The following is a 23,272-nucleotide window of genomic DNA, read 5'->3' as shown; positions in this document are numbered from 1 at the left end:
GAACTGCATCTTTCCTGTTGAAGTCTTCAGAAAGTCTATTCTCTTCCTTATTGTTTCATTGAGATCTTTAGACAACCAAATTGTCTTGAGGTCTTTTTAACTTGCATGTACATTTACATTTTGTACTGCTACCTTAACATTTCTATATTATTTAAACAATATTAATAGACTAAATAATGAAAACTTATTATTTTTCATTACAATTACTTGATCGAATTTCAACTAAAATGATCCATGATAAAGCATTATAACAAAAACTGTGATGAGTGGAGTTCTGACTTGTTTAAGGACTGTTGGGGTTGCGACTAGTTTTTCCTCTCAGTTCTGTAAGAATTCAAAAATGAATCCTATAAAACCTGTATTACCTTGCCTACCCTTCAATTTCAGAATGCTTTCGGAGCTCTTTCTTTGAAAGGACTGGGAACAGATCTTGTTCTCTACACATTTACTGAATGAAATTACAGTTGTGGTATGAATTTACCACGACTGTAGATGTTTGAATACATTCACTACTGCAGTCCTCATCAATAGTATATCCTGCCTGCAGGTAGCCTGACAACAGCACAGCTTCAGAGCTGTACTCTCCCTCAGTTGCTTCATTTGGTCCCCCTCCCACTTTGGTGATGGAATGTTTATGACAAGCATCAACTTATACCATCTTGGCATCTTCTTTCCCTAGCTGAATAAGCAGCCTAATCCAGACACTGAAACATGAGTGGGACAAAGGGTGTATTCCCCTTGACAAAAAGGCCCACCCATGAGACATTACTTCAGGGTTTATGCAAGCTCAAAGGAACAGGGACTGGTAGGGAGATGATGGTGAACCAGGCAGTACTGGGCACCCACCTAAATATCAGTATGTTCAAGAAAGATGAGAGAAGGGATGATGGGAGGGAACACGGACTGTAATAATGAACTTACTCAAACATCTACAGTTATGGCAAGTTCCCAACAGAACTGTACTACATTCACAAAAGCAGTCATTGGTGCAGTCCTCATCAGTGGGATGACTTCCAAAGTATTAGAGGGGTGGATGGCTGGCCTGGAATGTACTCTCTAGGAAAGGAGACCTTGTAGGAAACCAGAAACAAAGCCTACCCTGGTTCCGAATGCAACACCCAGGGTAAGAGGTTTTGAAAAGGTATGAACTAAGGACAAATTAGCTGCTTCTAAAACAAACTGTTTTCTAACTCCCCTGAGGAATACTATGGTAGCCCCAATGGATGTTGCTGAATGGGCTTTTGCATTTCCAAAATTAGAACAGCAGTAGATACAGTAGGCAAGCCACTTAGATACTGTGTCTGTTAACAGGCTTTCCACCCTCCCTATCTTCTGCATATGGATTAAACCATTCTGATTTTATGATTTATTTTGTTTTGTCCTAATAAAATCTCAGCTGTCTATGCACATCCAATCATGCAGCATTATTTCCCCTTTGTTCTGGGGTTTACAAAAAACTACATGGATATGAATAGCCTGACTGAAAGAAACCTCAGTCATTTTTTTGGCATAAATGAGGGATCGGTGTAAAGGGACATACAGTCTTTGTGAATAATCAAAAATGGTTCATTGCACCTATATGATAACAGCTCTGAAATTCCTCTACCATGCTACACCCACCAAGAACATCATCTTTCAAGTTATATACTTTAGGGGGACTCAAAGCAGGTAGTTCAGTCAGAATCAGGATTAACGTCACTAAAGAAATAACTGAGGACCCATTTTAGGGCAATATCCCCTTCTGGGTGGACTAAGATACAACACTCATTTTAGAAACTATTTTAATAGTAGTTGTTAACTCATTAAAGCAGAGTTGACACACTTAGGATATTTCTGCAGTTACATTGTACTGATGCCTCTAAGCGTCAAATATTGCCTGTTCATATTTGCATCAATAATTCCAAAATCATACTATATACAAAGTATTAAAAGATTTCATCTTAAATCTTACACAATGGCAAACACCATTGTATTGATATGTGACCTCTGCTCAGTGCTGGTAAAGATATGTTAACTATTGCTCATACAATATCAATTTATATTGTCATAAATTTCATGTTTTTCTAAATGTCTCAACCACCAAGTAGCACAGGCAGAACTGCTTAGCCTCATATGAAAGTCCTCAGGTAGATAACAAAATGCTAACAGTATGCTTGTAACCGGAGTGGTTGCTTTGCTGAGATATTCTAAGTTGTTTACTAAATATTACAAATTATTAGTTACTGAGTTTACTATGACATATGAAATGCAGTTTAAGACCTAGAACCTAAAAAATACTACCAGTATAAAAATAGGTTATGGTGAAGAGTTTGACATTTACAGCTTTTAGTAACTTTCATGGTTCCAGAGATGAACATTTGTTTGAAATTGAGGACATAATTTGATCCTATCAAAAAGCTTAAGCTCTACCCATTGGAAGTCTCAGTGCAAACCTCCATAGCTCCGTTGGAAGGAATGAGTTAATACAAAAAGTAAACAGGATGAAGTACCAGAAACAAACCAGGAAAGATGAGTAGAATAGACCAGTTTTGTAAATGTCTGTCAGATAATTAAAGGCCAGTCACAGCAGGGTAAATCTTAATGGGTATGATTTGCCATTGTGTATGGTTCCTTAGCTGCCCTCATAACATTTAGGACATCCTTTGAAAATATACACTTACAATGGATGAATGCTAGATTATCCAAGCTGTCAGCCTTAGGATTGTCAGGTTTGGGTACATCAAGAACCCTTTTGTTTTCCTGGGTCAAGAGGCCCATATCCTGAGGCAACATTCTTGACTCTTTTCTTGACAGACTTAACAGCAGGGAGAACCAATGATGACTGGGCCAAAAAGAGGTCTTCAATATTAGTTTTGGCTTCCCATCCTAAATATTCTTTGATACACTGGGGACCAGTGGTATAGGGAAAAAACAGACTTGGCATCCTCCAACAAAATAAGCCTGAATTTGGAAATCCTTTAAATAAATTTGCTTTTCAAAGCTGATATAGTTATCTGTCTTAGTAACTGCTACTGCCCCTGCTGCTGGAAAAAAAAATAAAAAAGATTTTCCCCAGTGAGGTTCTTATTTGTCAACTCTGGAAGCCAAGCTGAGCTGACAGACTAATGATGCACCAAGATCTATGTATCAGTGTACCTGTGAACTGCAGTAATAAGGAACTAAAGATGGCATGGGTGGACATCCCTCTTATACTACTGACATGCAGGTGGGAGGGTGGCCACCCAGTTTAGAGGGGAAAGGTGTTCTGCAAGTTAGGCAAAATTTCAGGCCTTCTGCAGCTGAAGTCCCAAATGTGAAGACTAAGTAACAGTGAACCATACCATGAATATTCTTATTTCCAGATATACACCCACAATTTCAGTTAAAAGCTCTTACACTAAAAAACCGCACTAGTCCTAAATCAAGCAAATTATAATGCTGGATATAAGCTTTAAAATACAAAATTTAAGAGTACTCGCCACAACGGTGCATCTATGAGAACTCTGGTTGCTGCAGCACTTAAGAGTTGTCGCTATCAACTTTTCGGGCCAGTGGATACAGTATATGTTTGCCACACACCTACTGCAAAATACACTACTTTTTATAAATGTTCCAGTTCCGCACCAACTAAGAGAGTCAGAAAGAGAAAATGCAGGAACAGTGAGAGTGGGACACTTCCTGCAACCAGACTTCTTCACTCATTCATTTTTAATGCAAATACCCACAACTTCTGGATCTGATCTTTAAAAACTCCGGCTGTGGAAATAATCAAGAGTTTGTAGCTTAATCTCTTTGGTCAGCTGTCCTGAAGGAATACAGGTGCTATGTGGTATTCATACTAACAAAGTGGGGGCTTTGACCAAGATACCTCCTTATCCTCCAGCATGCCTCTGAGGCTCACAGGAATAAAGTTCTGGCTACAAACCATACGACTCAATTTCAATTAGTAGCTCAGGCCCTGAAAAAGCAGGCAAAGGAAGGCAGTTGTGAATGGCAAACAGCAGTGTGTCTACTACCTTGAGGGGAGGAACTGCTTGCCTGGTGCTGTTCCACGACATACAAATGGAGACTTACAGCTACAACCACAGATGTGAGCTTACAAACCTGGTGATGGCAGCTCTGATTAGCATGTGGATGGGAGCACAGTAGGCCCACATAGTGACATGAGTGCCCACATCAAACACCAAGGAATGGGGCTGATCCTAAATGACAAATCCCCTAATGGCTGTGTGAATACCTCTGTGATTGGCCCTTGCCCTACGGCTTACTCATGGCAGATGACTACAAGGTAAGGACACAAAAAAAATCTTCCTTATACTCTAAAGAATCATAGGGAAGGTCCTCTTTTAAGTTTGGATACACAAAGAGGAGGATGGGGCAGTCTCTGCCACAGCGAGACTAGCTCGTCAGCCCGAAGCTTATAATCTTACAAGGCCAAGCCTGGCTGGTGAATAGAAATTTCAGGTAATCAAAGATGTGGGGTCTGTGAGGCCTACATAATGGTAGACTTTTGTTGCTTAAATATCCCATCTTCCATAAAATGGAAGCAACAAATGGCCACCAATTTGGCTGCTGGAATTCTCCTGAAAGTACTGCTTGATTAAAACATTAGTCTATGGGACAATTCACATGAACGAAAAAAATTATATAAGGAAATCTTCCTTTTTTCCAGGCAGAACCACCATCTTGATTCATATGACAGTATCAATTATTTCTGTTAATGTGACAGCCATGTCCAGTGTTGTGCTACATGAAATGAGGACCAGGAAAATGTGCTACAAGCTGCAGGTGTGTCCATCTCCTGAGAGATCGGAGGACATCAGGCAAGACCAACATGAAGGGTTATAAAAGTACTTTTTCAGTACTAGTGTATGCAATATGTTCAGTGCCGGGCGATCAGGTTTCTGTTACTTGGTCAATTTCTTCTCTCATCTTCATTATGTTTCTTATAGCAGTTCTCTTTTCAGTGGCTGTTCTTTTACAGCTAAGGATCTTCTATACTAGCATAATGTGTGTCTAACTTTGAAGCTGGTGCCTGCATTTTAGTCTCCAGTTTCTTTTGTACCAGCTACACATGGGGAGACTTCTCTACTGCTACATATCTTCCTTGTAAAACTTGTATAAATTTCATTGTCAGCCATGAGGTGAGACTCTCAAGAGGAAAATGCATGTAGGATGCCAATATTTATATAGCATTTAATGCCTGCAATTGCTGATTTTTATTCCTGCACTAGGCATTCCCAGGAAACAAAGCACAATTGTGTAAGAAGTTACCATAACCATAGGTTTGATAGCTTAAATCTGTTGTTTTCAAACAAGCAGATAGAAAAAACACACTAAATATAATGTATAGTTAAGAAGATATAATATTTATGGTATTAACTGCATTCATTTACTGTTACAAATAGTTTTTTACTGCTGATAGAGATAGTCAATTGATGACATCATTTCCTGTAAGTACTTTATAAAAGACTCAAGCATGAGGGGGCTTGTTGTCTTTGTTTCTGAAGAAGTTCACGGAAAATAAAGTGAAAGAAAGCGCTAGTTTTCATTGCCTCTATTGTGGATTATTCTACTTTCACTGTCCTTTCAAGTTTTTCAGTTTGTTTTTTCGGCTTAGTCTGAAATTTGTACCAAGTTACCATAACAGTAGATGTCCTACTGATCACAGCTGCAGTCTTCCAAACTGTTGGGTTATATCCTCAGCTAACCTAGATGTCCAAATGCAGTACCAAAGCCAAAACCTTCCATACAGCTGGATGTCCAATGCATGACCCAAGCCCATGGGCATTAGGAGATATAAGCAGACATACAAGAATAAAACTTCAGATTACCTCCAAGTTGGGAAGCCTGCAGACAATGAGGAACCAGTAACTGATCAGCCAAGAGGGAAAAAGGCAGAAATGGCTCCCCCACAATCTCTGAAAAGAAAGAAACAAATATGAAAAAGGGGGATGACAGGGTGGGAAGGAATACTGTACTATGTCCTTCGCTCACTGTTGCAGTACTGCAAGCTGTTGAGCGATTCCCAAAGCTCTAGTGTAAAGAGTGGCTGGATGAGACATAGAAGAGCTGTCAAGCAACCCAGAGAGGACTGATCTGGCAAAGGCAACTTTGGATTTAGGAAAAGGCATCTACTCTGTAATGCTTGGTAAAAATATGCACAGAATACCAAGTAGCTGCTGCTTCTAATGTAGCTCTCTAGTCTACCCCCCTTGTAAAACAGAAGTTGCCACTATGGTAGCAGAATGTGCCTTCACTGATGAAGGTAAAGATTTGTCATACTGAGGGTAACAAAATTAGACAGATTTTGAAATAGAGTTAGCAACAGTTTGTTTTGAAACTGGGCTACCAAGCTTAGTTTCTGGAAAGAGAAACAACTTTTCAGTCTTGTGGACTGACAAGTAGAATCTGAGCTGTCTATGCACATCCAGTGAGTGCAGCACTGACAAACCCTTACTTTGTGGGTTAGAAAAGAAAATATGGGGATAGATGGCCTGATTAAGGGATAGTTCATTTACCACTTTAGGCAAAAAAGGGGAACTGGTCCTCAAAGACTCACTGTCCTTATGGAAGATAAGTAGGGGAGGGGATGCTATCAGGGCCTGCAGCTCAGAGACTCATCTAGCTGAGGTAAGAGCAAATACGAGTATGGTTATCAAAGTACAGAATTTGAGTGAAGCAGAAACTGCTTACTCAAATGGAGGAAAGATGAACTTTTCAAGAACAATGCTAAGGTCCCAAGAAACTGTTTTACCTCCAGTCTAAACAGAGGAGGACGGCCAAGAGGTAAGAAAGCAGAAATGGCCAAGAGATGTTCTTTGAGAAGTATGCCAAACCAGCTTGCGACAGCTCACATAAATAAAACAGGACAATAGCAGCATCTGTATGTATAGGTCCTGCTTATCAGCATTACATCAAACAGAAAATCTTTTCCATTTAACTATGTAAAATTTCAGAGTAGTAGGTTTTCTTGCCTCCTGGAGAACCCGAACAATGCCCTCAAAAAACTGGAAGGAATCAGAATCCCATCACCCATAATGTCAGGTTGATAGATGACAGGTTGGAGTGAAGAACTGAGCTCTTCTGTTGTGTGAACAAGTCCATAGTGTAAGGTAACTTTTTGTGCTAACCACTAGACAGGCGGTAGAGAAGGAAGATTCAATGCTGTCTTGGCCAAGAGTCACCAGTAGGATCTTTGGTTTGTTACTCTGGATCTTTAGTAAGATCTTTGGAAGAAGCAGAAGTGGTAGGAAGGAATATTGGAACCTTTGTGCTTTTCTGAATATAGGATCCTCCCTTTCCAGTGAAAGGATATGGCATCCATTCTCCATGCTTGAGGACAAGAAGTAGAAAAAAGGAAGTTGTTTGTTGTGGATGGAGGCAAATAAGTCTATCTGTGAGATAACCTATTTGTGGACGGTCTAGAGAGACCTCCCTGTTCAGCATCCAGTCATGGACAATGCAGTGATTTGCACTGTCGTCTCACAGCAAGAGGTTCTCTGGTTCGATTCTCAGCTGGGGTGCCTTCTGTGTGGAGTCAGCATATCCTCCCTGCGTTCATGTGGGTTTCGTCCAGGTGCTCTGGTCTCCTCCCACACTACAAAGACATGCATCTGGAGTGTTTCTTCATGGGCCTCCGCTGAAAATTGGCTCATTCCAAATCAGACTTTCCCAGTAAAAAAATTTTTAAATAAATAAAACAAATAAATGAGGGTCTTCCTTTGATCTGCTTAGAAAATTTGCCAGGACATTGTCCTGTAATGGGATGAAAACAGCTTGAGGCAAAAGGTTTACTTTTGTGGGCTGATCCAACACCAAAAGTCTGCAAAGCTCATAAGATCAGGTTCCCCTTAGTTGTTACCACATGACTGCAGTGGTGCCTGTGAAAACTCTCAGAGGTCCTAGGACCCAGGAGTGGGAGAACATCAGTAGGACGTGAACCAGTGCCCACATCTCCTTCAGGTTGATATGCTCTGACTTCAGATTTGGTAACCACTAGCTCTGAACTCTGAGGGAGCTTATCCATGCCCCCACAGAACATCTGAAGCATCTGTGTACAACTATGTGTACAACTTGCAGTGTCTGCATTTTGAAAGGTAGGCCTGGGCTGAGTTTTACCTGTAATATCTACTAATGGATTTCCTTCTTTACTCTCTAACTAAACTTTGTGGTATACTTTTGAGTCCTTCAGAGATAATTACATGGTTTTCCCCTTTCTCATCAGTGTTGGTAGCATCAGTCATTTTAGAAGTGCAAACCTCAGATGCCATAGCAGCCTCTGGCAGGGTCTCAGTAGCAGACATCTGAGAAGGTGTCTGGCTTACCGCAGGTTCAGAGACCTCAGTGGACATGTCAGAGTCTGAATGGGCAAGCATAACGTCAGACAAAGACCTCTTAAATTTCATCTTCGGAATAGGCAGGACATCAGGGGCAGAAGGGTCCACCATCTTAGCCTGTGAGAGGTCCTTAAGGTGATGGGTTTCCAAGTATGTGCTGAGGGAAGAAAGTCATGTTCATAAGGTTTTAAGTACAAAAGACTGGCAAATCGTACAATTCTTATAAATGTGCTCTGCACCTATACATAACAGGCACTGGGAGTGGAGACACTGCTGATGGTAATCACACTTCCACTCCTAGCTGACATTTAATAAAGTTATAAACACCAATATTAAATTAGGTTCACCAACACAGCACTTATCTGAACTAGTGAAGGCCAACAGTACAAACAACCAGGTGTAGAACAGACTGATGGATGCAAGACCTGCCATCAAACTGGCAGTCAGATATAGTTTGAGGTTTTACATTCACACTTTTGCTTATGTATTTTCATACCTGTAGGCTTAGGCCATATGTTGAACATATGGTTCTATGTAAGACTTTGGCTCCAGTACCCTGCCCCGATTTCCATATTATCCAGCAAGGTAACACAACAGTTTGGAATACTACAATAGTGATCTAAGGAAGGACATAAAGTTTTCCCTCAAAATCATTCACTACTCAAGTTTTACAATTCAGCAATAGAAAAGACTCCTCAGTGGCGTACTTAGTTTTCTGAAGAAAGCTGTCAGGAAGTGTGGTGATAGAACTGTTCATTTCTCTGAACTTCTCAATAACATACAGCATAAGCTTGCAGGAAAAAAGAAATGAAGATGGCATAGGTGGACAGCTGCCTTTATCCAAGATGCATGCATCCATCCCTGTATTACAGAGAAGCTGGCACATCTGGCAAGCTCTAGGAGTTGGTACACAGGGGCATATCTCTGTGGCTAATCCCCATGCATACTAAACACTACTGCACGGGAAATCCAAAAGAAAAACAACTAAATCTGAATTGGGAATAATATCCAATGTAAGGATATCCTTATATACTTAAAAAGTAAATGTTTTTAAAGTTTTAATGCTTGTATTTTTCGGTGTAATAAAAGTTAAGTTTTAACGCTTGTGAATGGGACTGTTGGTCCCTGAAAAGAAAGTGTTGGAAATAGGAAGAGGACAGGTTCAGATTTCCTAGCTATGTCTGTGGTTCCACTACAATAAGCACAAGGAGGTTAGAGTGGAAAAACTCTGTGGAAGCCTACTTCTCCAGAAGATTTCTGCAACTTGGAAACTTACCAAAAGCAAATTGGGATTCTTTGTAATTACTCATCTGGTCATAGCCCTCAACAAATCAGGAAGTTTAAGAAACTTGAAATATTAGTACTATCAATTTGCGTCATTGACAGAACAGAATGTGAATTAAAATACATTTTCTGAAATAAAACAAGTCAATAAATAAGGACAATAATTACAGTTATAAAGTGTAATTCACAATCTTTTCTGTAAAAGTCACAAGCTTTAGAAGGTATTTTGATGGGCAGACCTAAAATTGGAGTCAAAATCTGGGACAGTTGAGAGGTACGCCTCTGGTCTCTCTCCCTCATGATTGCCGTATTTATATTTCCTGGGTAGACACTGACTCACAAGGTTCAGCCTTGAGCTTTTATATCTTACAGTCCACTTCCTATGGCCTATTGTACCTTCTAGGGCATTATTAATCACTCAGCAAACAATGCACTATTTTTTTTACTTTTGACCCACATACAACACTGCATGGTGTACTGTTTGCTGATAGATTAATAATGCCCTAGAACGTGCAATAGGCCGTAGGAAGTGGACTGTAAGGTATAAAAGCTCAAGGCTGAACCCCCCCCCCCTTTGTGAGTCAGTGTTTACCCAGGAAATATAAATACGACAATTATTAGGAAGAGAGACCAGAGGCGTACCTCTCAACTGTGCCAGATTTTGACTCCAACTTTAGCTCTGCCCATCAAAAGACACTTCAGGTGTTGATCTGCAGGGGAAACTCTGCCTGACAAAGTGGCAATTACAAGATGAATACATCTATGTGAGCATGGCTTAAGGCTTACACAAAAACAAAGGAACCTCTCAAAAATATAATGAGAAAAAAGCATCAGAAAAAGAACAATTTAGTTTTATGTGGCTTCATCTCTTTTCACCCTATCAGAACTGTAATTTTAAGAAATTATTTTAAACGAGAGACAGGCACTGGCACAGTACACTGAAGCGCTTTTGCAGTGGAAGAGAGAGGTACAGACACTTAAACCTAAAAATCATGGAAAAAATTATGGAGGGAAAGAAATGCCATCAAGCCAAGCAGAATGTGTTTTTAAATCATTAACATGCAAAGTCTCCCAAACAGTACATCTCTTAAGAGTACCAAAAATGATTTCAATTTGATTTGCATGCTATTTTGTTCTACCTTTCGTGCAGTGTGTATTGTTTTTCTGCACAACACAATGACAAAGGAGGTTTTCACAGTCTGCAAAGTAACAATATCTTTGTTCTTGCACCTTTATACCTTTGTTAAAAATTATAATTAACACCAGTTACAAGCTGTACAGACACGTTGAATTAAAGTAAATAAATCTGTACAAGTGCTTAAAGAAGGCAACCAGAGAAGTTGTGAATGAAGTCTGTTATATATTTGCAGTCAGATTTAAGCACTCCTATTCAATGTACTCTCTGCCGAAACTAGAAAACGACAAGAGGAGCTTGCTGAAAAACAACACAGTAAGATGGAAACAGGATATTTCTGTGGACTAAAGTGATACCAGCAAGACATGACAAAACTGGAGACATGGCCTCAGAAAAGCCATGGAAGATCATGTACACAGAAATAACTTGACAAGGCATGGATGACCCTGAGGGAAAGAACAGAAGCACCTAGGCAGAAATAAGATACAAGACTTACAACATCACAGGATGTGAAAGCTAAAACCAGTTCAAAGGAACACTGCCACTGCTTATTCAGCCAGAAACCCATGCTAAACAAGTATCCTGAGCAGTGAAGCATGGACAAGCTTAAATTAATTAGGACTACTCCCTTTTCTCAGGGGTAGTGTGAAGGATGAGACAAAGCACTGTAATAAGCAAAGTCTGGCGAATGCAAGGGAAATCAGCCTCAATCCTTGTATTAACAAAATGACAGGGGATATGTGAACGGCTACAATTGCTAAAACCATGTGAAGCGTGCACATGCTGATGGCACAAACTATATAAATACATACATCCCAGTACTTTTATCTACAAAACAAAACATCTTAGTGGCATAATTAATTACACCACTCAAAATATTGAGCTTGTTTAGCAAAAATGGCCTTTAAAATGACACACAATAAAGAACAAGGTAAAAAAATGATCACGTATTAATCCAAATGCTTCATGAAGCTAAGCCAAATATATAAAAGGCTCACCCTCTGCATGGCACTAAACTGGGTGGTAATAAACCTGCAGAAAAAATACTATTGAGAGGATAAATCAGTATGCACCTTCCTTCCTGATCACACCCTACAAATAAGCTTTATACAAGATAAAGTAATTACTACTCATATGGCAAAGTTCACTAGTTCATGACCTGTACTAGGACTGTGAAAAATAAGTCTGCCATTTCACGTTATTGAAACAGATTTTGTCAAATACTGTTTCTTTAACCTTATAAGAGTGTGATGTCAGCTTTTATAACAGGAAAAAATGTAATTTTCACTTGGGTAGGGTTATGTTCAGGTGGAGATGGGATGTCCCCTATGATGGGGCTGTGAGGGGTTTGTCTTTCTCAGGAAACATAGGGGCAAGCATTTTAACTGTTCTACTGCAGAAAGCATGAAGCTCAGGCTGCAGCATTCATTTCCAAATGCTTATTCAATGATGTACAATGCAGCCACCCCTACGTGTTCACCTCTCCTCAGTTACTATTCACATTTCATACTGTTTCTTAACTATGGCATTTAGCTATTTGGTTTTGCAAGTACTGCAAACTGTAGCTAATATGTCCCTCTGCCTGAGCCACTGCCTTGAACATTCGGAGCCTTTGCAATAAGAAATACTCAGAAGTCATTGCAAATATGTACAGAATTTCTATTCAGAGGCATAAAAGCAGAATGCTATTATAAAGTCAGACTACCATCTTTTCATCTAACTGCAGATATAATCTCTATTTGGGTCGTTATTTGTCATGTTGTGCCCAAGTCAAACTGGTTTAGATTATTATAAATAGTCGATAACTAGGTAAGTATAAAAAAAGAATGTTTAAATAACTAATGATCATGTCTCATGAAAACAGTACAATGGTAGAATGGTGAGCTATAACTATACAAGGTGTAAACTATCAAAAGGCAGTTAATGTGCCTACATTTCATGCTTTTTGTACTGTTTTATGAAGAAACTTATGATAAACGGATTTATTTTTTGGAACCAAGCTGTGGCAGTCTGTGTAATTTTAATGCATTAAAATACTATAGCAATAAAGTGTAAATGAAAAAGTACTGTACTACAAAACCTTACTTCTATGCAATACTCACTTTGATGACAACCCAGTCTGCTTGATGCAAAGGGCAAGGGCGACATTTTGCCAGAACCTCTAGAATTGGTTTCCAATGGAACAGAAGTAGCAGCAATCCTAGTGTTAGCACCGAAAATAAATGACAGAGCCAGACTCGCCATGTTACCCTTTGGTATCCAGCTACTTCCTGCAGAAAAAGCACAAAACATTTACAAACATCACTTACAAAGTCATTTGGTTCATTAACAAACACTGCTGTATAAAAACACTAACTCCACAGGTGCTTCTACTCAACAGTTACAGTCAATGTCAAACACACTGTGCCGTTTTAAAAAGCTGTCTTATCCTTCTCTGATTCACCAAACAAAAAAAATAAATAAATAAAAAGAGGATCACAGAAACGCTCTACACTTTTCAACTTAAATTATTAACAATGTGGTTTTGGCGTCTTTTCAGACTTGTTGGCTGTTGGTGAAGCACCCACCAAGAGGAGAAAACGCTGAGAGAAGAAAGGAGCCACTTTTGAGATTTTAAGTATTTTTCTTCAGATTTGCTAAGTTTTTCTGCATAGCCGCCTACTTTGAGCATTTTCTGGCTTGTTAAACTTGATTTCTGCATTAGTAACTGTATTTAGAGTACAACCTAGAGCTGTTTACTGAATTTCCTGTTTGCACTTATTTTTAAAATCGTTTTTTTTCTCAAAACTTGCATTTTATCTGTCTCTGGCCTAGCACTCAAGTGTGGGGTCATTTACTGCACTGTTATAACTTGTTGATACTTGTGAACCTCTGCTATCTCTGAAAAAAACAAAAAAACAAAACAATCTTGCTTTTTTCCCACTTTTCTGAGATTTAAAAAAGTACAGTTACAGGCTTGCTGTTCTAAACTGTTTAAGTTTCTTGGAAGCCATTTTTTGCTTGGGCTAAAGGGAAGTCTCTGTTCATCAGTGGCAGTGATAAACATTGAGCAGCCTGCCCCTGTGGGAGTGGTTACTGACTTGAAACTGTAGTTTTATTGGCCATTTTGGGTCAATTCCAAACTCCTTGATCTTCCTCTCTTAAATCCCTCTTTTGCACGTTTTTGTGTATAGCGCAACAACGGGCAGCGCCGCCTAATTGGGTTTAAACTATTCCTGGCTCCACAAAGTCTGCTCTTCACTTTTCCCCTTAGAACTGTTCTATCTCTCAATTTAAACACCATATTCTTATTCTAAGGCCCTTCACTGGTCCAAATAAGTAATTTTACAAATTAGCACTATTAAACCATAAGCACAACTTACTCTTATACTCTCTACGATTACCTTGTCCCCTATTGGTCCGTCTTAATTCAGTTTCCCTATATTACTCTAGCATGTCCAAAGGTCAGTCAATGGTTTCCTCTCCAGTCCAGCTGGTGAATCTGGGAATTTTGAGGCAATGTTACAACTGTCTCATGTACACGGACAACCCTCTCCTCCTCCAAACAGGTTTAAATATATGTGAGAGATGCAACCATATAGCCAAACTGGAGGCTGAGCTCTCTCATCTCAAAACTGGTGAAACCAGTCAGGAGGAGAAGGTAACCTCACACAACACAATTCCAGTATCACATAGTCCCACCACATCAGCGAACCAAACACATAAATACACAAAAACATACTCGAAGGCTCTAAATAAAAATCTACCTAAGCAACAGAGACCTCCAAAGCAGACATCCAAGCAAACGCTACCCCAAAACAAAACACGCACAACACATAGCCCACAAAGTCAGTGTGCCAAGCAGCCACAGCCCTTAAGGCTGAATAACACACCTGATACTCTAGTAATAGGTGACTATTGTCAGACGTCCCGCTCACCAGGCTGAATAAAGAGAAGGTCACAGTGAGCTGCCTGTCAGGCGCTAGGATCCGCCACATAACCCAAGCACTGAGGTCACTCCAAAGCAAATACAAATATGACTCAGTCATTGTACATGCTGGTGTGAAAGACCTGAGACATACCTCCCTGGACTACATGAAGAGAGACAGAGGAGCTCTCTGATCATGTAGCCCAGGACGGTATGACCCTGACCTTGAGCAGCATCTTACCCTCACCTAGAATGATGCCACAGTACAAAGACAAAATGATCGATTTTAACAATTGACTAAAATTTTGGTATCATTCTAAGGGGATCCAGTGTCTGTCAGCCTGGGATGACATGCTCGACAAGCCACGTTGCTTCGCTAGGGACGGCTTGCACCTGTCACCACTGGGCTTTCTGATATTGGCAAAGGCTCTTGCCACCCCCATAGTGCCTTTTTTAGGCAAGGCACAAAAGTCAAACCCACCTCCATAGACAGCACAAGAAACAAGAAACTAAGGGTAATGCTGCTAAACGCCAGAAGTCTTAACCTCAAGATGCACGCACTCAAAGCTCTCCTCAATATGGAGAACATCGATATCTGTGCAGTGACAGAAACCTGGTTCAAGGCTCCAGAGAGCACCCCAGCACTACCAGGTTATACCTCATATCATGCTTTTCGGCCCCAAAACCTGGACCAAACTACAAAAGGAGGGGGAGTTTCCATATTTATCAAGGATATCCACACCTCCAGGTTAGTGGCATTGCACGAAGTATCGGAGACCATCCATGTGCAACTAACAGTGGGCAAGACTGCTTTTCAGTTTATAGCATCCTACAGACCACCCTCTCAAAGTCAGGAATCCCACTCGGCTTTCCTGAAAACATTGGAGAACATGAAGATCTCTCCAAACACCATTATATTGGGCGACTTCAACTACCCAAACATAGACTGGGAGCACTACTCAAGCCCCAGCACCTTAGTCAAAGGTTCCTGGAAATTATAAACTCAAATGCTATGGAACAGCTAGTCACCACTCCCACAAGAGGGGATAACATACTAGACCTGATCATTACCAACATGGGGACTCTATGCTCCACACCTGAAGTATATCCCTCATTGGTAAGATCAGACCATAAATTAATTTCACTGGATGTCCACATCCCGACCCACCCCAGCCCAGAAAACCACAGTGAAAAACTTCTCAAAAGCGAACTTCTCACTTCTCAAAACCGAAGTGGAATCCTTCAAGGCCCCAGGGCCAGTGGAAACTACGGCCCAAACTGCAGAATCCTATATAAACGCATTCTACGGACATCTCCAGGAATGCATGGATCATGCTATCCCAAACAAAACCAAAACCTAAACATCCAAAGGCAGGCGTCCAGTCTTGTGGACCCCAGCCATAAATAAACTGTACAACAGGAGGAGGAAGATACTAAATGATAGTGCAAAATCCCTAATAGGGAAGGCATCTCTGATCAGTACTAGCAAAGAATTACGATCCCTCATAAAATCCTCCAAGGCCAGCTTAGAGAGAAAAATTGCTCAGGACACTAAAGACAATCATAAGGCTTTTTTCAGTTATGTTAGGAACCTGGGATGCAACTCCCAGATTTGTTCTGAGTTGATTCTAAATGACAAAAAATACACTGAACCCACAGACATCACCAATATCCTGGCAGACAGGTTCAGTGCAAACTTCTCCACCACCTCCACCCCAAAAAAAAGAGCAAGTATCTATTCCGGCAGAGGGCTGCCTCCCAAACATCTCTGATGCTCAGGTGAAGGCTGCGCTCTCCAAAGCAAAAAACACTGCTTCCATGGGACCAGATGGCGTCCCGGGTTGCGTTCTACATGAAATCCAAGAAGAACTAATCCCTCAAATAAAACAGCTGTACAATCTCAGCCTCACTACAGGATATGTACCCACAGAATGGAGTACAGCAACAGTGGTCCCACTCCACAAAGGTGGAGCCTCTACGGACCCTGGAAACTATCGCCCCATAAGCCTGACTAGCTTAGTCTGCAAGGCTATGGAGAGGATCATCATGGAGCTCATAAACAAAGACATTGGGGACCTACAGACACTAGATCCTACCCAGTTCGGCTTCGTCAAAGGCAGATCCTGCCTTTTGAACCTGGCTGACTTCTTCGAAACAGTCACCAAAAGCCATAGATGAAGGGAAGGTAGTCCACACAGCCTATCTGGACCTAGCAAAGGCATTTGACACAATACCCCACTCGGGCATCATAGATAAGCTATCCAGCTTAAATATAAACCCCTATGTCACAAGATGGGTCGCAAACTGGCTCAAAGACAGAACCCACAGAGTGAGAGTTGCTGGAGCCATGTCAGACTCTAAAACCGGTCACAAGTGGCATCCCACAAGGTTCTGTCCTGGGACCGCTCTTGTTCGGTATATACTTTTACGAGGTACAGGCCAACGTGGGAGGACTATGGCTCACTAAGTTTGCAGACGACTGCAAACTAGGTGCCATAATCAACTCTCCAGCTGACACAAACATCCTTCAAAAAGGTCTCACAGAGACAGATAACTGGTGCCAGAGCCATGGTCTAAAGCTAAATGCCAAAAAGTGTATAGTCATACCCTTTGGCAAAAACAATGTGCCCACAAATTACCACATAGGCGGTAACCCATTGAGTACAGAGAAAGTAATTAGGGATCTGGGAACCCAAGTTGATAGCAATCTCTCCTTTGACAACCACATTGCCAAAGTGGTTAGAAAGACCTTTTACATAGCCCACTTCATCATGAAAGGATTCACATCTAGATCAAGAGAGATAATCATGCCCCTTTATTCATCCCTCATCAGGCCCATCATAGAATACAATGCCCCTTTTGGGATGTACCTTACTCGACACCTGCAGCAATTAGAAAGACCCCAAAAGTACCTCACCAAGAGGATCAAGGGACTCAGATAGATGCCATATGCTGCTCGGTTAAAAAAACTCCAGCTCTACTCAGTTGCATACTGCCTACTTCGAGGCGATCTATGCCTGACCTATAAAGCTATGTCCAGTCCAGAATTAATGGACATGCTCCACCTCAGTAAATCTAAATCCCTCAGAGCCACACGCTCGAGGGACTTGAACCTCAGCACTGAAATAAATAGAACTTGCTGGAGAGACATTCATAACCCAGAGGCTCCCTTCGCTCTGGAATAGAATTCCAATTCATGTTAGGCAGAGCACCTCACTGAATCTCTTCAAGAAGAATCTTGATGAGTGGATGGGGGATCGTAGGTTTGTCCCGGGGATTACTTCCGTGTCACTATTAGACAGAGGCACAGCAAACTTAACCTTAAAAAGGGCACAGTATAGTCAAATCAAGGGGTGGCGTAAGCCAAACAAAATCGGGCTAGGCTTATAATTGCCCCAGGGCAGATAGCCTAGTATGAACCTATGAATGACAATAGCAAAGCTTTCAGGTTTCCCGTTCCTTAGTGCTCATACTACTCAATTAAAATACTCACAATTTAAAGAACTGATAAAAAACATGTGACACAGCCAACCAATAAAAAAACACACAGAAAAATAGCTCAATTAGAACAACTTCTGTTGCTTCTTGTTTAGAACTGGCTTCAAAAACTTACAGCATTATTTACACCAGGATAAACATCTGCTTGTAACCTTACAATTCAAGAGTATTCAACATTTTCAAGAATATTATTCATATCACCCCCCTACTACTCCTATTAACCACTTGTATAGCTCTAAATCTAAACGTATGCTCACTATTATTCTCAGCTATATGTTTAGCCAGCGCATTAGACTGAACTCCCCTTTTAATCTCCGATTTGTGTTCAGTCTCCTATTACTTTTTCCTACATAAAACAAGGGCATTTTATGCATGTAGCTAAATATATTATCTGGTCTGTATTACAGTTAGCATAACACTCAAATTTATATACATACTTAAGTTCGGGGATGGGTCAACTGGTTGTCAGTCGTAATGTCCTTACAGCAACTACAGTTCAAGCAAGGAAAAGTTCCTTGCTTACTGAAAGCATTGATCTTATTACTCATAGTTTAAATCCTTAAAGCATAATCTCTGCTTATGATTTTTCTCATTTCTATAAGCAAAGTAGGGCCTCTCTGTAATCATTTGCTTCAATTCAGACATAGATAGAATATTCCAATTCTTTCACATGATATTTTTTGTCCTGGTATTAAAAGTGGTCACATATCTTGTTTTACCATTTTCCCTTCCATCTACATTTTGGATACAATTTGTTTCACCATAAAATGGTGCCATATTATCTAACCTTCTCTCCGAGACTTCATTTGCAATTTTAACAACATTTTCCTTATCATACCCACTTTCTATAAACTCTGCCATCATATCCTTCACTTGATTAGTATATGTCTGTTCGTTAGTATTTACATCAACTCACCCTATAGAGTTGGCTCTTAATGCCTTTGAAGGTATGGGGGCATGCATACTACGTCTATGCCTGTACCTATTTGCATGTACTGATTTATGTACACTTGAATGCAATTTTCATTCAACCAATTCTAAATAAATATCCAGGTAGGTTATATCTGTGCTTGAACAACATAATTTAAATTGTAAGAAATCAGTGGTATCTTCTAAGTTGGTTACAAAATTCTGCAGCTCTTCTTTACCTTTCCATAAAAGAAAACAATCGTCTACATATCTTTTGTAGAACAATAAGTTTGTATCCAGAAACCCTCTTTCATTATAAATATACTTGTTCTCCAACTGGTTTAGAACCAGATTTGCATAAGTATTTGACATGGGAGTACCCATGGCCACCCTCGAGGTTTACAAATATGGTTTACCATCAAATAGAAAAATGCTATTTGTAAGAATTACATTAATTATTTCACAAATATTTCCTATTTTTCTTGCTGCCATATCAGTACTTAGAATCAAAAACTCTTGAATAGCCTCTATTCCACATTCATTTGGAATGACTGTAAACAGAGAGTTTATATAGAGAGTTACCAACAAAAACTGAACCCCATTATTTTGGTCACACCAAGCATATAACGTAATTAAAAAATCAACTGAGTCCTTTATACAACTCTTGCATTCCTGCAAGTACTTGCTATGAATCTGCTTTATATATACGGACAAAGGTTCTATTATTGAACCCCTCCCTGAGACAATCGGCCTCAGGGGGAGGTTCCTAAGGGATTTATAGATCATGGGTAGACGGTAGGTAACACACGACAAGGAACAATGAAATAACTGAATTCTTCTAAGGTGATATCACTCTAACTGCAACTCATAAATCATCACATTCATATCTGAAATACATTTTCTAACTTTATCAAAATCTATCAATGTGAAAGTTTTTTCATCAATTAAGAATTCCTACATTAATTCCATATAATGACTTTTATCAAACAGCACAATAGCCCCTCCTTTATCTACTTGTTTAATAACCAAGTCAGAATTGTTGTCTAGCCTTCTCAGAGCTTCACTCTCTTCTTGACTTAAATTGTGATATCTATGTACATTCTTTTTTTCAAACACATTCCTAATTTCAGCTTCACACAAATCATGGAACGCTGTCAAAATCGGACAACTATAAGGAATAAATGTACTACTACTTTTACAAGCAGTATTAGTGTATGGGCCAGAATCTTTGAATAACATTTTCAAATTCAAATTGTGGGTGAACAGCTTTAAATCTGTAATAGCATTCACAATTTCCCCACACCCTGGTATAAATTGCAGTCCTTTATTCAGAACCAATATATCTAAATCAGGCAAGATGTAACTCGATAGATTTACAATATTCTCCATTTTGCAGCTGTCTATTTCTGACGTACCATTTTGTTCTTGGTCAATGGGCTTTCGTTTTTCCTCTTGGCCACCTCCGAGCATTGTGTCGCTCTTCCCCTGGATGTAGACCTGGTTTTTACATCTATTTTTACCAGTAACTTTATAGGCATCAGTTTGAATTGTCTTAAGAAAAAAAAAAAAAAGTGTATTCTGCTCAGTTCTTACATTTGAAGCTCCGTTTTCTTCAAATAATCCAGCCGTACTACTAGTTCCTGTTTGCGAGCTCAATGGGTCCCGATTGGTTGGGTTCTCTGTCACTGCGACCCAACGTTTCAATAGCGGATATATTTGAGGCATGTATACTGCTCTCTTCATTGGTTGTCACCATAGAAACAGGATGATTAACATTTCTTTCTACCTTCTCATCTGAGAAAGTATCTAGTTGATCTAAATCACCTTTTTTCTGTTTCTAAGTGTTAATAACACTATTAGTTTTAGGCCAAGCAAATATCTGACCTAATTTAAAATCATTAGCATCTCTTAACCATTTCCATTTGTTATTTATTTCTTGATTTCTGTCAAAGACGGAATACCTTTCAACCATTTGTTGAAAACTGGATGCTACTGAATGAAATAAAGCATCCAATGTAATATCTTCCAGGCAATTAATTTCTCCCATAAGATTACTCTCCATATTACTAAAGAAATCATTCATCAAGGTCATATAATCTGCACTTAGTCTGAGGTTCAGTTGCTGCCATTTAGCTAGGAGTTCTGGGTACGTACCTCTATAACTTGGCATTTTCAGGATACGTAAACCCTTCAATACTACCCCTAGCTCCACGTAGGCTGAAAAGCTTAAACGCTGCCACTGGAGTCGCTTATACATCTGCAACTTCCTTTCTAGCTGTTAAATTTTCTTCTAAAGTTCATCAGTCCCTTGGGCAGCATTTCCCTCATTATTATATTCAGATGAATCTATAAAAGTTAATAGTGGATTACTGCTTTTATAAAGTACATTCTTTAGAGAGTTATCCTTCTCTGGTCTTCCATTCTCATTCCATACTGGTACAGCAGGTGAAGTCATAATTCGTGCTAGGATGTGTCTTCACAAGCAAAACGCCCACAGTGGAACACCACCAAATCCAAATCAAGGAGAGTCCACTGCAGTTAACTGTGTCCAATACAACAAACTCGCCAAACAAAAAAAAGGAGATCACAGAAATGTTCAATACTTTTTTTAAGATAGCAAAATAAACAGTAGTAGTTCAATGAAGTGAGTTCTTGCATCCTCCCACTGTGAAAGTATGTAATTTTCACTGGTTTTATAGTCACATATTTGTTTCTGTACTGTGCTTACTTCTGGTGGAAACACTGGAACACCATTTACTGACTGATACAGCTCCTGATAAATTCACAGAAGCACTGCTGCATGCTTGCCCACCACCAAAATGTCTACGCTATAACTACTTGCTTACTCAGTCGATAACAGGACAGCCTAACTTGGCATCACCCATTTTTCATTGATGGCCCTGCTAAACATTCCACACACACACACAAAAAAAAAAATTCTAATAAACCTCCAGTGGCTAAAATATAACAGTATGGTAAATATGTAACCTATCTAGAAGAGGCTTCAAAGTTCTATAATACTCAAAATTTGTATGCATTAAACATTCAGCAGTCAATAATTACCAAATTATTGTATACAGTTATTACTTTATTTAATGTACTACCCCCTACCTTATACACTCTGTATGGATTGTACAGAATTTTTCTTTGTATGTAATTACATGTGGATCTTTTCTCCCTGGGCCTCCACTGAAAATGGTTTCATTTCTGGCCCAGTGGACTTTCCCAGTAAACAAATGCAATAAATAGATAAATCACCATTGTGACATACAATATGGTATCATACAATGCCTAAACTAGGTAAATACTAACTAGGCAGGGATATATTATGGCGAAGAATAATGATTTGAATCGTGTATGGGGTGTCAAACAAGAAGAAGCAAATGGAGCTTCTGGCCAATAGCTGTATCCTCAAATGAAGAAAGTATGCAACCCTTGCAGCTAATAGCTACCAGATGGAAGGGAAATCAGAATAGAATTATAGTAGGACTTGGCCATAAAGAACATACACTTACCATCTACATTAATAGGAAGAGAGGTCAGAGGTAAAACCATTGTTAGTAAGGTATTGCTGATGCAAATGATTCTTTACCTGTACTTCAGAACAGTGACCTTAGAAACAGTCTAGGTCAGAGCTGGTGATTCTCTCTCTTCATGGTCTCACCAAAAAAAGTAGTCTATGAGGCTATCAAAGATAGGAACTGTACTGAGTGTTGTAGTACGACTAGCTTAACACAGAAAAATCAAATAATATTCAGAGGCATACAACCATGATTCAAACAAAAACTACCTGGAGTGGTCCCCACAGCATTTTACTCACTGTCCTCAAAGCAAATATACTCCCAAACTGAAATGGACTTTCAGGAGACAACCAAAAAGCATTTTGTTTCAGTAATTTACGGTATTTTGCATGGAAACAAAGCAAAATCATGCAGTTCCTAATCATTTTAATATTCATCATGAATAATTAGTCTGGATAACATCAAAATTAATTGGTGTAATCAAGTCTAAACCAACTGCATCTGAAGTACTGAATATTGTAGCAGATAAAAGAAGTGGGCTCTTTTGAAAAGGGAAGAAGCAAATTACGTATAAATACATGGAAATTATGGGAACAACATATGCAGAATAAGGTTCAGGTACAGCAAGAGTGTGGTTTAAGGGAAGACAGGAACTGAGCAATTTATTATTGGACTGATGATAGTTTAAAGTGAGCATAAT

At 39.6% G+C, this 23,272-nt stretch overlaps 1 protein-coding gene across 3 annotated transcripts in view; it reads right to left on the bottom strand.

The window, feature by feature from the left end:
• The window catches only part of ATP13A2 (ATPase cation transporting 13A2), a 2,158,003-nt gene that overhangs the window by 1,465,850 nt on the left and 668,881 nt on the right, over positions 1–23,272 (bottom strand). For all 3 annotated transcript variants that reach the window (XM_044061825.1, XM_044061827.1, XM_044061826.1), the window contains exon 3: positions 12,840–13,007. In XM_044061825.1, the coding sequence (XP_043917760.1) occupies positions 12,840–13,007 (168 nt within the window). The remainder of the gene's footprint in view (positions 1–12,839; positions 13,008–23,272) is intronic.

The sequence above is a fragment of the Protopterus annectens genome, chromosome 2.part0, assembly GCF_019279795.1.
Source record: "Protopterus annectens isolate FY-2018-M chromosome 2.part0, PAN1.0, whole genome shotgun sequence".
Lineage (NCBI taxonomy): Eukaryota > Metazoa > Chordata > Ceratodontiformes > Protopteridae > Protopterus > Protopterus annectens.
This window is presented reverse-complemented; position numbering and strand designations above follow the sequence as displayed.